The sequence below is a fragment of the Chironomus tepperi genome, unplaced genomic scaffold (assembly GCF_022539635.2).
Source record: "Chironomus tepperi strain 1889 unplaced genomic scaffold, CSIRO-AGI_Ctep_v1 contig_354, whole genome shotgun sequence".
Lineage (NCBI taxonomy): Eukaryota > Metazoa > Arthropoda > Insecta > Diptera > Chironomidae > Chironomus > Chironomus tepperi.
The window spans coordinates 1,565,638-1,583,526 of NW_027226476.1; the positions used below are offsets into that span (position 1 = coordinate 1,565,638).

At 31.5% G+C, this 17,889-nt stretch overlaps 3 protein-coding genes across 5 annotated transcripts; 1 reads left to right on the forward strand and 2 right to left on the reverse strand.

The window, feature by feature from the left end:
• The first annotated feature begins 6,173 nt into the window (after positions 1-6,173).
• Positions 6,174-7,436, forward strand: fln (flightin). 3 transcript variants are annotated; one of them, XM_070645797.1, is made up of 5 exons: positions 6,174-6,239; positions 6,542-6,621; positions 6,687-6,839; positions 6,899-7,033; positions 7,265-7,436. In XM_070645797.1, exons 2-5 carry the CDS (start codon positions 6,551-6,553, stop codon positions 7,269-7,271), a joined length of 366 nt encoding a protein of 121 aa, XP_070501898.1. In that variant the 5' UTR covers positions 6,174-6,239; positions 6,542-6,550; the 3' UTR covers positions 7,272-7,436. The 3 variants fall into 3 exon arrangements, with proteins under 3 accessions (XP_070501898.1, XP_070501896.1, XP_070501897.1); XM_070645795.1 differs by lacking the exon at positions 7,265-7,436 and having other exon boundaries at positions 6,899-7,067; XM_070645796.1 differs by lacking the exon at positions 7,265-7,436 and having other exon boundaries at positions 6,198-6,233; positions 6,540-6,621; positions 6,899-7,067.
• Positions 7,437-8,426: 990 nt separating this feature from the next.
• Positions 8,427-12,428, reverse strand: LOC139094442 (uncharacterized). Its single transcript, XM_070645478.1, has 7 exons — positions 12,292-12,428; positions 11,545-11,898; positions 11,288-11,478; positions 11,060-11,226; positions 10,827-10,969; positions 10,071-10,272; positions 8,427-8,894 (listed from the first exon to the last, which is right to left on the reverse strand). The coding sequence occupies exons 1-7, from the start codon at positions 12,362-12,364 to the stop codon at positions 8,672-8,674; spliced, it is 1,353 nt and encodes a 450-aa protein (XP_070501579.1). The 5' UTR covers positions 12,365-12,428; the 3' UTR covers positions 8,427-8,671.
• A 64-nt stretch (positions 12,429-12,492) lies between these two features.
• On the reverse strand, positions 12,493-14,919 carry LOC139094443 (uncharacterized). The gene is made up of 3 exons (XM_070645479.1): positions 14,558-14,919; positions 13,869-13,991; positions 12,493-13,204 (listed from the first exon to the last, which is right to left on the reverse strand). Exons 1-3 carry the CDS (start codon positions 14,864-14,866, stop codon positions 12,884-12,886), a joined length of 753 nt encoding a protein of 250 aa, XP_070501580.1. The 5' UTR covers positions 14,867-14,919; the 3' UTR covers positions 12,493-12,883.
• Between the last annotated feature and the right edge of the window lie 2,970 nt (positions 14,920-17,889).

The window sequence follows — 17,889 nt, forward strand, 5'->3', positions numbered from 1 at the left end:
AACAAAAAATGTACTTAAAATCAGCTTATGAACTAATCCTTATTGCAAATTTTGATATCAACATCCTTTTTGTATATGATTTTGAACAAAAAAATCTTATTAATGTATTTAGTTAGTCCAAAATAAAAGCTTTCAAAAACTTTCCATACTATATGTTGAATGACAAAAAAGGAAAATAAATTAAATTGAATCTCACAGCACTGTCATAGCTAAAGTATAAGGGGATATTGTATAATTAATTTATCTACAAAATAGTATATTCATGCCATTTTAAATAGTGTGAGTATGGAATTCAAGATTTATTTTATAAAGTGTGAAGTGTGTTTTAAAATTTAGACGAGATAAGAACTCATTGTAATATTTAGATAGACGTTAATGACTAATTGATTGATAATAATTAATTTTATTGAATAATTTTAAAAAATTCCCCAAAAAAACCTTAAAACTTATCTAAATTATTAAGCAAGCAGGAGTTGCAATTTTTGGAACTAAATTTGATTTATTGATGTCTGAGTCATGCCATATTTCTGGAAAAGTTATGAGGTATGAAAGGGTGCACTTTTCTTGCAGTAACCGGACATTTGTGTTGCTGCGGAATAGAAAATATTGCAGGTCAAGAAATATCAAGGAAGCATGCAACGTGCAATTTTGTATAATAACTTATACAAATTTATAGTATTTTGATGCGGAAGTAAATTGAGCATATCAGTCTAATGTTTAGGTATCGTCTGACCTAAATTATGACTAATTTTGTGGAATTAATAGATTTTTATCACAAAAGGGTTTTGAGCAGGTTGGAAAGCTATGTCACATTGTTGACATGGATGTATATCCTTATCAAACTTAAACTTAATAGTTCCAAGAAGAGCTTTAGTTTTGAACTATTTTGATCCTTTAATGCAAGCTTAGCCTAAGATTGAGTTTCATTTAAGTCAGTGCTTGGCATCCTGTAAGCCGCAGCATGGACAGTAGGCCGTGTAATTGCCATCAAGGTATGCCACGAAAAACCAAAGGTTGCCCAACACTGATTCAATTTAAGACAGCAATCATCACATAACCTCAAATTGAACGACTTAATAAATCATAATAAAAGAATTAAGCCTAAAAAGTGCAACTCCTGCTTGTTCCTAAACGTTATTTTCAATTTAGAACTATAAATAAATTCACTTGTTCCTTTATGCAAATACAAAATATGAAAAATTTGATCTATTTGAAGTAATAAAAAATTTCCAAAAATCTTACCTTAATATCCATTAGAAAGAATTTTTATTAAGACACATATCGATTCCTTTTTGCTACTTATAACTTTATTTTTTCCTGTCTACAGTCTTTTCGTGATATTTTATTCCTATTACGTTAACTATTCACACGAATGTTATGTTATTATCTTTATACCTTTTTTCAGTTTCAAATTCCACTCATTCTCACATGAAAGTAGCTCTCTCTTAGTTCTGAGCTTATTGTCACGCTATAGTGCAAAATTTTGTAATGATATGATGAAACGAAAATGTCAACAATGACGTAGTCATTTATATTTTCTAAGGTGAAACTCATCATCATATCTATTTCATGGTTCTCGAGCTTTGAAATTTGATTGATTGACCTACATTACTTCTTTTACTATCTCATTATATAAATTATCGATCTGTCAGTCAACATTTTGTCTACTTACCTATAAAAATATCCTGAAGCGTGTGAATAGTTTTCATCAGTCGATTCCATTAGAATCTCCATTTAACTGTACTATCCTATCTATTATAATCCAGAGTGTGGCTGTCAAGTCAAAAAATTCGAACAGTTTGAACTCAACTTATTTTAAAATCAAAATGTACGTTACTAAGAAAATTATGAGTAACGGTCAAAAAAAATTTGAACTTTTGAAAAATTTTAACGGTCATTTTTGAGACAACCAGCCACACTCTGTTAAAAAACATGAATAAGCACAAGTGTATGATGATTTATAATTGAAAATGAATGAAAAAAGCCACCTATTATTCCCAGTGACATAATGAAATAATAATTATAATAAGATTAGATATTATTAAGCTACATAATTCGATTATTTAGAATATACAAGAGATACAAAAAAGAACAAAAAATGATAAAAGGACATTAATTTTTATTGATTTACAATCAAGACTTAGACGCTTGTAAGAGAAAAGTTTTAATTCAATTTACATTCTTCTTTTTTTTTCTAGGAAGAGTTATGTTTTACTAACTAAATTATCTGTCCGCAAAACAGCATAATGAAAATGAAATGTCAGTCATATGAATAAGGCAAGCTTTGATCACGTTTCTGTACATATTTTTCCAGTTGGTTGTTTATTGCTTGAGTCACGATTTTCTTGTAATCTGTGAGTTAGTCAATTAGAGGAACTTGAGATAGTTTTGTGTATGATGATAAATGCCGATTTGTGAGTTGCTAGGTAGTCATAAGAAGCTATTGAATAGAAGGACTTTAAGCCTTTTAAATTCCAATAGTGGCTAGCATTCTCATGAGGATAAAGGAAATAAGAGTTTGAAGCAAATCTATAGTCATGTCGTTGTTAAGGTTTAACCTGAACATCACAATAAATGAAAGATTTATTATCTAAGAGTACTTCCAATAGCATAAAAGAAGTAGATTAAAAGAGGGCAAAAGCTTAACAGAGCTTGAAAAATTCCGTAAATTTAAATGGATTTTCAAACTCTAAAGGCACAGACATTTTATATTCATGATCAATGAATGTATTTAACATCCTTTTGAAGGTTATAAAAAGGACTAGCGTTAATAATCCTGATAAATTAGACAACGAAAAACTTTTTCTTTGTGTTTGCCACAAGACCTTTTGAAAAGGAAGATGAAAGTAAAAGTTTTTTGAAGGTTCTTCAGCATAAATCGAACTCACAGCAATAAGCTCTAAGATTAACCAACTATTCCACTACAAAAGCTCTTATAATCTCACATTTCCACTACTAATTACTATTTAGTTAGAATATGCTGCAGATAAACTAGATCGACTTGTTCCTCATATGACAGTCATGTGCATTTTGTGCTGCTCGAGTTAAGACTTTTTGAAATGTAAGAAAATATTTGTAAATATTATTTTATTAATTTTCCTTTTAAAAATGGAAAAATGTTAAGTGTCTAAGCCTTGAAGACAAAAAAGAATGATGAATTAACGTAAATAACTTTAAATATATTGTCGTGTACCAGAGGTCGGTTGTTTGGTATAGCCTAAGTTATGAACAACTTTTGTTCAGTATATCAAAATGATATAGCATTGTTTTAGGTAAAAGTACCGTTTAGGAAGCCTAAATGTATAGTCTAGATCAAAATATAGTTGGGTTCTGCCAAAAACCGCAGGTCAGCAGTGTTTGGCTGTACCTCGTAGTTCGTTCTGGACTACAGGTCTATCTTTCCTGTCTGTAGACTTGTAGCTTTGGACAAACCCTATGAAATAGAGATACGTGCTAAAAATTAGGGTGTGTCATATTAAGGGGTACTGTTTATTATCTCAAAGCTATTTTACAGTTTCCTAGAGACAAAAGACAGTACTTCAAAGTATCCAGAACCACAAAATGTCCAGAGCAGAGCTTGGAGTCGAGTAGACTTTTCCATCCAAAATCCACGTCGACTTTGAATTCTAGTGAAGAGCTCTAAGGTGGATAAGTAGTAGTCCATACCAAGCAACCAGTCCTAATTCCTTGATTTTTAAAAATTTATTAATTTTAATCGGATTTGATGTGAAAATGAGAATGAAAATTGAGTGGAAAATTTAAATTTTTTTAATATTTTCTTGATTTGTTTGTGATAAAAATTTATAAGTTTTGTGGATGAAAAAGCAAATAAATTTATTTTATGAGACATTTATTTTAGTCGGAATCAACATTTTGATTTATTTTGATGATTAAATATAAAATGTATGACATAAATAAGATATAAATTGTATGTTTGCTTTTTCCATTTTTCTTATAACCAAAATAAAGTTATTATATCAAAATGTAATACTGCTGACTTTGTCTTCTTCATGATTATCAATCATTTCAGGAATTGTACAAATACTCGCAACTTTGACATTGTTATTCTCCTCTTTTCGCAGCAAACTTGTTATTTTCTCAAAAACAGCAGTACACAGAATGAATCCTGAGGTAAGATAATGACTCTACAAAATGATTAATCTCTTTTTTTCAAGTCTGAACTGTTTTGACTCGATAGAATCACATTTTCGAATTAGTATGCAAAACATTTCAGTTTGAGGTACAGAGATTTATGTGGTTTGAAGCGTTTGAAATCTCATCTCATCTCATCTTTTGTCAAACCTATTTAGTTGACATGATTCAGTTTTGTTAAAAAAAAGGTTTAGTGCTGCTTGTGATGAGCTTTTGTTAAATTTTTGTGAGTCATGGAGAGTCGTTCACTTATTGCGGCATTTTAAAAAGCTTCATCCTTCCTGCTTCTGCCAAAAAGGATACGTAATAAATAAATGATCCTTATAAAGTTAAAACACAATCAATGCTCAGACATTCATCTAAATATTTTGCAATTTTACATTATTCTTTGTAGTTGATTACGTACATAAAAATTTACATATCGTAATCATTGATGTGAAAATCATGTGTAAAATTGTGAATTCTAAAATTTCATGTGTAAAAATTTGCGTACGTAAATGTTATGTAAAATTTCACTTACGTAATCGATATGTAAAACTTCACTTACGTAATCGATATGTAAAACTTCACTTACATAATCCATACGTAAAACCTACAATAAATAATTGATGTGTACCACTTTACGTAAGATAAATCACATATCAAATTAAATGTCACATAGAAAGGACATGCTGAGTAAAGAAAATATATATTTCTCAATAAACCAAAATGTTTACTCACACAATACATAGCCTTAAGGAAGAAAAATTCCATCCACGTGCCCGCAATCCAGCATAAAAGTAAATATTCTACGTTTTTATTGCTTGTCCACGTTTCAAAACAAAAACATAAGTTTCTCGACCAAATAATTTATTTCACTAAAGGATTTTTTTATTATTAATTAGATATCTAAAAATAGGAAACATGAGACGGATAAGACTTCATTAAACCACCATTGGCAAGTGAATTAATCAATAAAAATAGAATAAAGAGATAGTAAAATTGAAAATTAACAACGTGATTTTGCATTTTCTTTTCTTCATAAGTTAATACCTTTGTAGCAGTAAGGTTACAATAATAATAATAAGTTTTATTCATTACTCTAAATGGAATATTAGCGTCCCTAATGAATAATTCATAAAATTTAACGCAACGTTAAAGAGTTCCTGAATATATTTTTGAACTCATAATCCAATAGACATTAACATAATTTTTATTATGAATGAATGAAAGTTAATTTAGATCAGCTGTGAGGCATTAGTCAGATGACTCAGTTAATAATAAGAAGGATTTAATTTTATTTGTACATTTACAGCACATTCTTCTTATCCAATTGTTCAAAGTTTTAAGGAATTTAAATTAGTAGAACAAGCACATACACATGTGTAATGTACATGCTCCTCTAGAGTTTTAAGTAAAATTTAATTGGCATTAAATTTCTATACACAAATTATCAATCGTCCCCATGCGGCATGTATCTACATCTTTTAAGTATGTACAAAAATATTTTTGACAAATTAGCAAGAACAAGACAAATTTTGAAGAAGAAAAGACATCTATTTTGCATTATATACTAAGTGATTATTTTAAAATTGAAATGAGTACGATGAGATAGGTGTGAATTGAGATTATTTTTAGGTCAAGTCATTGATTTTTTAGTGCAAGTTGCAGAATCAAATGAGAAATAGAAATTGAAACAAATACACTGATGAAAATTGAGATGACATTAAGTAACAAATCGGAATCGATTAATACAATTAGAAATATTGTGTATGGACAACTGAAAGTGTTGTGACTGATTTAAAGGTATGAAATTATTTATAATTTTCGCATAATTTTGCATTGCGAATTCTTTGTTATAATTATTGTAACATAGCCAAATGTCCCTAGACTAATCGCTCATTAAGTCAAGTATCTCCCCAGCACACAAAAAAAATGTACTGTCCTATTGTCTTTTTGACACAGCAAGTGTGTTTGTAAATTTTCTTTTGAATTTTTCTTTTTCTTCTTTTTTCTTATTTTTCTTCTCAATCAGCTCTATTGCTTAACGAAGAAAATTAGTCTTATAGTAACGTCGATAGAATTAACAACTAATTTTTCAAAGGAAGGTACTAAATAATTTAAAATATTTTCTGAATAATTTTTGTCTGTGAGCATATAGAACATCTGTAGCACTTAATTTCCATGACTTGTTGATGTTCCGTTGTTGATAATTGAACCTGATTGTGTGAACCTTAATAATTTATCAAATTTATATGATCGAGTGATAAGGATCTTTTTCAAATTTATGATATAATTAAGTGTTATATAATTGCAATGGACATAAAAATAGACTTGAAAATTCTACGCAAATGACTGTCAAGTGTCATGACTTTAGATCAATAATAATGAATATATTCTTCTTAAATAGGTGCTAAAAATGGATGGATTTAATAAAAAAGCTACTAAAGCAGATACGAAGAAGACACAATTATATAAGCATTGGGTCAGGTATGTGATCTTCTTATTCCTTCATATTCAACTGTGTGAATTAATTTAAATTAATTATTTTAAAGACCACGCTTCCTTCAGTACAACTATATGTACGACTATAGACTCAACTATTATGACGACATTATCGATTACTTAGACAAGAAAGATCGTGGCATCAAGTCAGAACCACCAAAGCCCCAAACATGGGCTGAAAGAGTTTTAAGAACTGTTAAAGAGTAAGTGCGCATTATCTTCGTGAAATTCTTAATGCTGCAATTTTTTAATTTACATTTAGCAAACCACATTCATCATCCTATGAGGCATATGAGTCAGCCCATCATTCTTCACAACGTGATCAGAGACTGAAAATTACCATCACCAACCAAATCAACAGCTACAATTATCATACAAAGAGCTACACAAACAGGAAGTATGCTAGCATCTTGTAAAAAAGAAGCAAATTACCGACCCGATCGCTTTGCTTTGCAATTACCCGAATGAAAAATCTCTAATACGAACTCGCTTAGCCTAATTACTAAATACGCTATGTCCTGTTTTATCACAATTAATCATTATAACATCTCTAAAATTTAATGAGTTTTGCAACAAATTAACAAAAACAAAAATTAAGTCTTTATTTTTAATGTCTATTATATTTAAGGTATTAAACAAATTTTAAAAAATGCTCGAAATTGTGTCATCATCACGAATATGTTCAACGAAACAACTTTTATATAAATAATATCTATCTACATGTTATATTATATATTATATAATATTTACTTCAACAAATAAATTATAAAGACATTTGCATCGTGTGCAACTAAACTAGATTTATAATAGTTTCTTCTTCTTCTTCTTTATTCTACTCAATTTCACTCAAGGTGTCGGTAATTGGAGATGATTTTACATTCATCTGCTTTATTGAAATTAGTCTGTATTTCCGTGGCAATTTTTTAAATTTTATTAATTGGAATGAACTTGTCCTTAAACTTACTCAAGCTAACATAGGCACTATCAAGGGTAACTGTCGTAAGAATCAACAAATTCGTATGGAAATTTGATTTTAGACCTCATCCAACCCATATGTCACCAAATTTATGATATGCATGCAGAGGCGTCTTCATAGAGGGTTGGATGGGTGATAAGCTCCTCTCTTTTTGGAAAAATTGTTAAATTTGCTAGGGTTTTTTTCATAATATCAACCAATCCTAAAACCTCATCTAAATTTTTGCAGTCCATACCCCTCTTTCAAAAATTTTATGGAAACACTCCTGCATGCATTCCTGACAAGCAAAGAGTATGCTTTCATGATACAGAGAGACCACTACGGTGCCTAAAAGCGGTCTTATTGCTTGTTTTGGGTATAGTTGTTTTTCAATAATCATTCCGGCTTAGAACAATATTGTTTGGATAGTAGAGTCACACAGACAACTTTAGACTTTAGCTTTCCTCCCAAAATGTGGGTCTCATTCGTAAATGACCCCAAAATTTAGTTAAAGCCCCCACATGAATGACAACTTTAATCCTCTACGTCTCTTGAAAGCAATTCACAAATGACGTCTATTATAGTATCCTAGCAGACAATGAGCATACTCACTTTTATTAGCGTGTCTATGAGCATACCCAATAAATGTAACGGGGAACTTAAGACCATTGATAATGCTTGTCATCATTAGCAAATGAACCCCGTTCGAAAAAGTGTCAAATTTTCAAAAAATCAACATCCTTAAGGCAGGTGAAAAACAGACAAGTGTCTCTAAAAAATCTGTGGCCAAAAATAAATTCATCTACAAAAAAAAACGTCAAAACAAAAAAAACAATCAAGAAGCTTCGACTTGATAGTTTCATGACTTTTTATTCTTTTTCGAGGTATTTTATTTTATTACTATAAATTCTTAATGAGTTATAGCACCAGTCTAATAACCTTTATTATCGTTCGAAATTGTATTACGTCCATCATTTGCACACCTTTCCACAAAAATCACGATCGCACGTAACACATTTCGATAATTCATCAACATTCCTTGATTAAGTTCTATAAAAAGACAACAAATTTTACACTTTTTTACAGCTCGAAACGATTAAGATTGAGACTTAGTGTCTGGTTATTTCGATATTGTTGCAGTAAATCCTTAATTAACATTTCAACATCAATCCTATTGGCATATTCTTGAATTTTATTTATAATTGGCTTCTCAATCGCATCCATTATTTGATATCGTAATAAATTTGGCAAGACATTGATGAAAAGCTCAATTGCATAATCGAATGTTCCCAATCCACTGCTCCTAAAGAGTGCAAAAAAAGAGAAAGATTTATTTGGTGATGAATGAGATTAAATTATATTGATTTATTTTGATATTTAAGGTTGTACTTCTAGGTAAATGAGATGCGGATACATAAAGTTTTGATATATTTTTTTAAGTCATATTAAATTGATTTATTGGATATGCTGTTTGTAAACAATTTGAATTTGATGAAATCTACTGAATTGTTTTGATTCTAGAATTGATTGAATTCAGCTTAAATGGCTGATAGTCATACAGAACAACAACAATAATGTTTGAAGAGTTCAGTCCTATGAGCTGGAGGCACTGCGATTGATCATTTATTGTACCATACCCTTTAGACCTACTATTTACAGTGGGATTCGAATTCCTTGCAAACTCTGCAAATTGTTAGGACACGAGTACGTCATAAGACCAGATGTGCCTACAATGTACCCAGTTACAATTCGTGTGCACAAGATTTCGTAAAAGAAAACATCTAGATTCTAGTTTATCTTTGTATGCCTAGCAGTAGAGACACATCATGTCCCAAAGACCTCAAAATTTCATTTAATACACGTATCGAAGACATGGCCTAAGAGTGAACTCATAACTTTGGCATGTAAGGCCAACGCTCTACGATTAACTCCACTGATGCCATTTCACCTCATCCACAAGTCAAGTACTACCAAAATAACATCATGAATTCCTACTAAATATTTCTAAGTCCAATAAACATATCTAAATTCAATTAAACTGAGTTCAATTATCCAAGCTCAACAGAAAAATCAATAGAACTGAATATGATTACATCCGCACTCAATGAACTGAAATAAATCTCAATTATTCTCAAATATTCTTCTGCATGAAGCATCCAGATTTTAAAATAAAGCTCTCTTCCTCATCACAACAACAATATGAATCATATGACCTGAATAAAATAATACATCCTTATGTCATTATTTCCAATTTCGTCATTCATAATCCAATATCATCAATTATTCGTTCAAGGAATTATTTATCACTTGAATGAGGAATGTGATTGAAATTATCCAAATTGCATAATTGCACTTAATGTTTGTTCATTGATCGATTAAAACTCGAGCTTTGTTGATGCTCAAAATTAAAAATGTTCAGTCGCAACTGATTCAATTATACTTTAAATCATTTTCAATTTCCTTCGTATCTTTTACTTACATGACCTGAATATTTCCTAGATCCAATTGCAAATCGTTCATATTGACTCGCTTCTGAAGATTAATTGGTTGAATCAGTGAGACGAAAACTTTAATATACTGAACGGAAAATTGAACATTTCCAGATCTTGTTATCATGCCTTTTGCGAACGATGCTTCCCACGTTGTTTTTCCGTGAATTTCTTGTGTTCCGATTTCGAGATCTAAAAACATAAAAGTTTGTAATACATTTAATGCTATTACAGGATTAACTTTGTTGTGAAGGTATGTGGATGTGATTAAATGCTTAACTTTTAATGGAAAAATAGAAGCGACGGTGCCTGTTAAACTTTTTAGATTATAGTAAGGCAGATTTGCGGTCATCTCTTGGGAATCTGAATATAATTGTGGTTTATGGCACGATTCTCATCATTAGAGTCACAATATAGGCATTAGGGGAATGTTATGCTGTCGTGTTAAGTGCTTTCATCCCTAACTAAGTAATACTAGCGATGAGGAATGAGATTTACAGCTTTAATTATCTGTTGATGAGTATCAACTGTAGTTTCTTATTTGAATTTCATTAACAGAGTTAGTTGATTTTCCCCTTTCAAAGTTGTTTTCCCCTTTCATATTAAATTCCAAAGAATAAACATTAACGTGAATTATTAAATCCGTAAGGAAGTTCTTTAATTATTTGAGTTAGCAGTAGATCCATAAACGAAGAACTCAGCATAAATCCATCCACATATCTCCAAATACAATACAAATTTCATACTTATTATCAAATTGTTGTCAATCATCTTTAATGTCAAATCGCCGACACGATAAAACGATGAGATACCGCTAATCAATGTATTAAATATTCTAATTCCAATGATGCCATTATTTTCATACTCATTAATCTCGAGTGGATCGTACCTTAAATAAGATTGAATTATCATAATTTTCAATATTATTTCATTTTTGTTTCATGAGAAAAGAATAAAATTTAAATAAAATTTGAATTACAATTCGCGGACTTTTTTTCGTGCTTCAGCAATAATGTAGTCGACAGGACTAATTGAATTTGGAATGAGGCCAAATTCTCCCAACATTTTATCAATATTATTATCCATTTCAGTCCTTATCTTCGTCTTTGCATCCTTTAGAATGTACGGCTTAACGTTCTCAAAAAGCTATAATTAAAAAGTTTTAATTAACACCAAATCCAATTTCATCTCCTTATTCCCATCGTACCATATTTCCTGCTGAATTAGCAAAACTTTGGAAAATTGAGGCAAAAAATCCCAAATTTGAAAAACTAACATTCATTCTTGACAGCTGAATGTCAGTATCAATTTCATTTGTTTTAATTTTACCATCACGTTCCGTTTTAAGTGAGGCATTCGCTGTCACGATTACATTCGAAATGGTTATAGTAAATGGACCTAAAAAAATTATACACAACATTAATTAATTGTCTAACAGCATCATCACCGCGATTAATTTCACACCATTTGATCTTGCCAAAAATGAGCTCAGCGAGTAATTTCCCTCCAATCTCAATGTTTCAAATAGCAATCCACAGGTTGCTTCCATTCGTTTGTCAACCTCAACTGTCACATTTTGCACGCGAAATTTTGAGATTCCATGCGCTTTCACTTTCGTCATTGACAACTTTCCAATGTTGAGGGTTTGTTGTACATCGGGAATTGAAACTGGGTCAGGAATTTCCAATGCTGGCAACCCTACGGGATCATCGTCTTTGAAATGCTCAATTATGTCGTATACTTTCTTCGTCATTGGATCTGATTCGATTGTGTTGGTGATTTGTGGCAGTTCAAGGTTTTGGTCGACTGGCAGTTGATCTAAAATGTGGAAATTTTGATTATTTAGTTGCAGGAGTCGGAAGAGGATGTAGCTGGACTATTTTTCAGAGGGAACTCCTCCAAAAGAGTCCGTCTAAGGCAGTGTTGTCCAAACTGTGTACCGCGGCACTCTAATGTCCAAAATGTCATGAATCGCATGCCATGTGTGGTTTTATCGTGGCTTACCAAGGAGTGTCATGGCACACAGTTTGGACAGAACTGGTCTGGAAGAACAATTCACTTAGACCCCTTGGCTACATCCACGAATCTAAAGAGATAAGGTTACATCTGCTTGAAATCATGGATAATCAGCAAAATCAGTTGAATCCAAGCACTTTTGCAGCATTTTGATGATTTCCATAATTCAAAGCCACGTGACTCATCAATACCCACCAAACAATGTTTCATCCTTCGCCAAACTTCCAACAATAAGCACCAAAAATATCACAAAACAGAATTTATGCATCTTGTCTTTGATGTTTCCTCATTGAATTCTCACACACAACTGAGGATGATAACAAATAATAGAACCGATAAGGTTCATAGTTCATACACAAATCTGATAAGTATGTAGTCAAAAGAAATTCTGAGTCATGAGGTTTAGTGAGGAAACAAAAATTTATTTCATATTCTTTTTATAATAAATGTCGTTATAATGCATTTATGTACGATAGAGAGGAACTAGGTAATATAAAAATTGTGTTTTGTGAATTCAATAAAAGTGAAAATATTGTTGTACAATTAACAAAAGCTTCCTTAATTTTCATTCATATTTTCAATTTAAATGTGCTTGTATTGTATTGAGAGAGAAGAAAAAGATTCGATGTTGATGCTTAAACATTAAATTGCTCATCCAAAAAAAACAACAGAGAAATGTCACATATATAGTCATCATAATTAAAAAAGTGCAAAAACAGATCAAAAACGAACATGCCATTTCTTACAGAAAAAGCTTAATATTTTTTAACAAGAGAACTGCATTTGCTTAATAAGTTGTGATTCGTTTTTGAGTTGATTTGACCACTTTATATGATGCGACATTTCCGTATGAAGAATCATCTGTGAAATCACTAGTTTCGGCTAAGAGTTTCTTCACATTGGCAGCACGTTGTTCACGAGCAATTTGTCTTTCGCTTCTTTCCAACATGTCATTATCGAGTTCTTGGAGACGATTTGCTGTTTGACGTGCACGTGCGACAGCAAATGATTCTGAATCATGTCCACCACTTCCGAGTTTTGACCATCTTGAGATTGAGTCGGTTGCTTGAGATGCAGCGGCAGATGAGCTTGAGATGTCACTGGTGACCTGCAAGTGAATTTTGATTTTAGAATTTATGTTTTTTGGATTAGTTTAGGGTTGGGTTTGTTCAAAAATGATGTCTAACTTTTCTTTGTACAAAAATTTAATATCAAAAAAGCAAGGTCTAAAAAATTAAGTTCTTGACAGACGTCATTTGTTACTCTACGTTTTGATAAATCGTTTGAAGCAATCAACTACTCACACTCTTGGACCATATCCAAGAATCTAAAGGATTAGCAGGTAGCTTTAATGATTCAAATATTTTCCGATTGGCACACATTTAAATGCTTTCCACATGATTTCATGCTTCACTTTTCTAGTAGTCAATATCCCTAGCAGGCAAAGAGACCGCTTTTAGGCACGGTAGTGGTATTGTTTCATAAAAACTTGCTCTTTGCCTGTTATGGTATCAAGCTGCTTCTGCTTGGCTGTGTCTACCAAAATACATCAAATTGACTGTGGCTAACGAGCTGTGTATAAATGGAACTGACTCCAAAGTAGTACTCATTTTGTGCTAGCTAAGAAGTTTGGTCTACTTGATATTAGCCACAAAACAAGCACTAAGTGGTTCCCATTGTCAAGCAGACGCTCCTTGGCAATAATTTAATAAACATGTAGCCATGTGCTATTCTACTCATATTCTCAGGAAGCTTAAAATGCAGTCCCTTACCTTTACAACACGCTTCTTGATGTAACTTGATGATGCAGAGACATCATTGTCATATCCATTTTCTACTTCAAGGTTACTTAAAAGCTTCTTTGATGCATTAATACGATCCAATGTTCTCTGAACCTAGAAGATGAAGATGAAATACAGACAGACAGAAAAAATAGACAAAAGATGATCAGTTTTTATGAGTCGTAACAATATTTTAAAATTAGATTTATAGTCATTTGAGCAAAGGTGATAAAAAGTGTGCGAAATGGTACCCGAGAGAGTATCAAGTGCTTAGGCATATATATTTGTTGCAATTAAGACGATTGAGAATATCTATTTATTTCTGATCAACATCCAAGAATTATGAGATCATTTTAATAAAATTTAAGCATCACCTGAAGTGGAAGCGATTGTGCAATATTTATTTTCATCCTGCGATTTGCGTTCGATGAATAATAATAATATAAAAAGAAAGGCAGGCAGTGCAAATAATTTTCATGACAATTTGTCTTGTGACGTCAACGTGTTAGTCAACTGGCATGGAAAAAAAAGTCATGATAAACGATTTAAATGATCGCGATCTCTAAAATATTTTTTCATGTTCACCATCTTGGATTAAAAATAAATAAATTTTCTCGTTGCTTATGTCCACTATCAGATTTGTTTTTCCTATCAATCATAGCTATAATTGATACACTTACTTGACTGTCAAAGTCGGCTTCAAGTTCAACTGCTTTACGGCCAGTTCTTTGATCCAAAATTGTCTCTCTTTGGATAGCATGACTGGCACGAGTTCTGGCAATTTCCAAATCATCTACTGTACCATCTTCATCCAATTGTGCGAGACGTACGGATGGCTTCAAGACTGGTGGCTCAGATGATCTGATTAATGAGCTTAATGGACGTCCTGATTTCTCATCGAGACGATCAAGTGCTGACTTGTAATAATTCTCACCGATATTATAATTCAAGTCATAAATTCGTGATCTTCTTGGTCTTCGGCTGCTCATTTTTGAATGATCTTAATTATGTGGAACTTTAAAATTAAATAAGAAAGTTATTTTAATTAAGAAATCTTTCCGTCACACACTACTCAGAAGAATAATTTGAAATTGATTTGAACAATACTGCCAAAAAGACACCACCACAAATTTAAATATAACAAAAAAATTTTATGTCTAAAAATAAACTCGCATGATCTTAGATATTCATCACAACATTTCTTTACAAGAAAAAGCGTACGTAGATAAATTTCTACAAAAAAAAAATCTAGTGAAAAGGTCGACAGTATGTGTGTGATTTTTGAGGGCTACAGCGCATTTTCTGATTAAACTATTCATTGAAAATTGAGTACATTCACTTATATCCTGGGCTTTATTTTGTAAACTTGATAGTTTTGAGATTTATTTACATTTTTTTGTTAAACTTTACATCTTCCTCAAATTCGCTATGTATCTTAATGTATTCTTAGAATTCACTCAACAAACTTTGATCTGTAGTGTTCTAGAATGATCGTTTATGTCTCTTTCTTTGTGAGATTTTGGAGATAGAATGTTAAAAGGGATGTGAAAATTGCACACTTTCTTGCTATCTAATCAACTAAATAGAGTATTTTAGAACATTTCCTATGTAAAGACCTGGTTATAGGCTGTAAGTTGTGTAAACTCAATGTCGACAACCTCACAAAAACATTGATCCGACACTGTTTCTTGCATTGATTCTTAATTATTCTTAGCGACACAAATGAAGAAGGCTCTTCGGAGCTTTTGAGCCATATGGACCTCAAACGGATGTAACTTTCATTACTTGTTAATAAAAGGATTTTGTACCTAATCAGCTTTGTGTCATTTGAGAATAGGACCCCAATTGGCACAAATTGAAATGTTGTTTACACATTGGACATTATAATTAATATTTGAGATTCAACTGAGTGCATCTGGCACAGAAATTAGATTATCGCTTAGTTGCTTTTGACAACCAACTTGAAAGTCAATGCCAGGTGGACACCATTTGATGATATTTATAGTGTCCATATGTTGGAAATGTGTACAACATTTGGTGGGCGATTAATTTGAAAATTTGTTAAAATAACAGAAGCGATTGCTGATTGCTGGGTGAGGTCATTACAACAGATCCCCAAAAAGGGGTTCGTTCATGTATTACGTTACAGAATAACGAGCTTTTTTCAAAAATTAACGATGGAATTCTCTGAATTGAAATTGTTTGAATCAAATCAGACCTCCTCCCACCGCTGAACTTATTAAGTGAGCTCTACGATAAAGACACGGAATTCTGAAATTTTTCGTTCGCTACTAAGTAGGGGACCATAAGCTTGAATGTTTTTAAATATTGTGAACGCATGAAATCTTTAATTTCCTCAGCATTTTAGCATTAAGGAATAATAGATAGAAGTATCACAAAATGTCTAATTATCATTTTTCACATAATAATCTAGGTAATCAGCCAAGACATAGTAAATTATGTGCCACATTTTCATCTAAAAAATCCGCTCGAGGTTCTTTTTTTCTCCGAAAAGTAAGAAGGTGTTCAAAGGAAATCCACACAAATTAAGTTAAATTCACTGCATTAAATTTATTCAGCAAGTAGCAATAAGAAGCGAGTAATTTTTGCAATTTTTCACATTTATGAGACAATAAGGTGATCATAAAACTTCACTTGAGACATATTCATTCATGAACGTGAATGAGGAAAAAAAAAGTTGGTATTTTGTCGAATAAGCGAATCTATTTATAGACATGTTCAGTACTAAGGTAATCAAATATTTTTAGTTATGCAATGTGAAATTTCTATATAAATAGAGAATTTATCCTTCAACTTTATTGCATTATAAAGGAGATTAAAATTGTCTAGATTGTGATGAAAATATGCGAATTGATAAATAAATAAAAAAAATTTCCATTTATTCAGCACTCGACGAATTTTCTATTTTCAAATTTTATTTTCTTCTCGTAGTCTTTAAAATATATATGCTACTACCTATTCACTTACACTGCAAATATAAGACTAAGAAAAAAGAAAATTTGGATGTGAAAAATTTTCATGTAGACGCTTCTCTTCTCTTCAAAAAATAGCTTATAATACATGCACAACATCTTTTTTTTCCTTTAATTTTTCACACAATTAATTATTTTTGAGGGAAAATTCTTCGATTTTTATTGTGAGCAGATTTAAAATATATCCTATACTCTCTGTATTTGTATGTATAGCTGCGTATAAAGAATTTTTCTTTTTCAGCCTCTATTCTGCTCTTTTAATCTACATATTTATATTCAATTGACATATTCAGATATCAACAAGTTTTATGATGTTGGAAAAATTATTTTATAATTTTATAGGCGTTCACGAATATGTCACAATAAACATATCGCGTGGTATGGTAATTAACTGCTTTAATTGGATCTATTCGAATATGAATGTGCGGGAGTTAAGTGCATATGAAGATAATTGGCTTTTTTCGGGGGTTGTCTTGAATAATAGATGAATAATAGATGAGGTTATGCTTTTATGTTCCGGTTATTAGGTTGGAGATTGTTCATTTATTAAGTAACATAAAAATTCGACTTTTGACCTCCCCACTCTATTATCCTCTCCGTAACAAAAATTTCCATTGATTGTGGCTTAACAAAATCTCGACCTCCCCCCTAAGAGCGTTACATAATAAGTGAACTGTCCTTTTAGGGTTTTGGTGTCAATCAATATATTACAAGAGAATCATTCAAGTATTATTAAAGTGCTTGATTTACTATTATTTGCCTTTACATAGCTCGAAGTCGAATCAATTGTTGCATAGGAAAGCTGATTCGACTCGGTATAATATTTGGATCGACATTGGTATAGATGTCAATATTAACCAAGACTCGATAAGACAGTGATGAGCAACCTTTGTTTCGCCGAAAATATTGGTTGTTAGCCTCGACCAAAACTCCACCTGGATAGACAGTTTATGACATTTTTAAAAAAATTAATCAGCACACTAGTGTGCCATAACAAAAAAGATTGCCCATCAATGCGA

Coding starts and splice junctions, on each gene's coding strand:
- fln (XM_070645795.1), top strand. CDS start 6,551: ATGGATGGATTTAATAAAAAAGCTACTAAAGCAGATACGAAGAAGACA. Junction 6,622..6,686: donor TTATATAAGCATTGGGTCAG/GTATGTGATCTT, acceptor ATTATTTTAAAG/ACCACGCTTCCTTCAGTACA. Junction 6,840..6,898: donor GTTTTAAGAACTGTTAAAGA/GTAAGTGCGCAT, acceptor ATTTACATTTAG/CAAACCACATTCATCATCCT.
- LOC139094442 (XM_070645478.1), bottom strand. CDS start 12,364: ATGCATAAATTCTGTTTTGTGATATTTTTGGTGCTTATTGTTGGAAGT. Junction 11,899..12,291: donor GAAGGATGAAACATTGTTTG/GTGGGTATTGAT, acceptor TCCACATTTTAG/ATCAACTGCCAGTCGACCAA. Junction 10,970..11,059: donor CGAAAAAAAGTCCGCGAATT/GTAATTCAAATT, acceptor ATCTTATTTAAG/GTACGATCCACTCGAGATTA.
- LOC139094443 (XM_070645479.1), bottom strand. CDS start 14,866: ATGAGCAGCCGAAGACCAAGAAGATCACGAATTTATGACTTGAATTAT. Junction 13,992..14,557: donor AAGCCGACTTTGACAGTCAA/GTAAGTGTATCA, acceptor TTCATCTTCTAG/GTTCAGAGAACATTGGATCG. Junction 13,205..13,868: donor TCAAGAAGCGTGTTGTAAAG/GTAAGGGACTGC, acceptor ATTCACTTGCAG/GTCACCAGTGACATCTCAAG.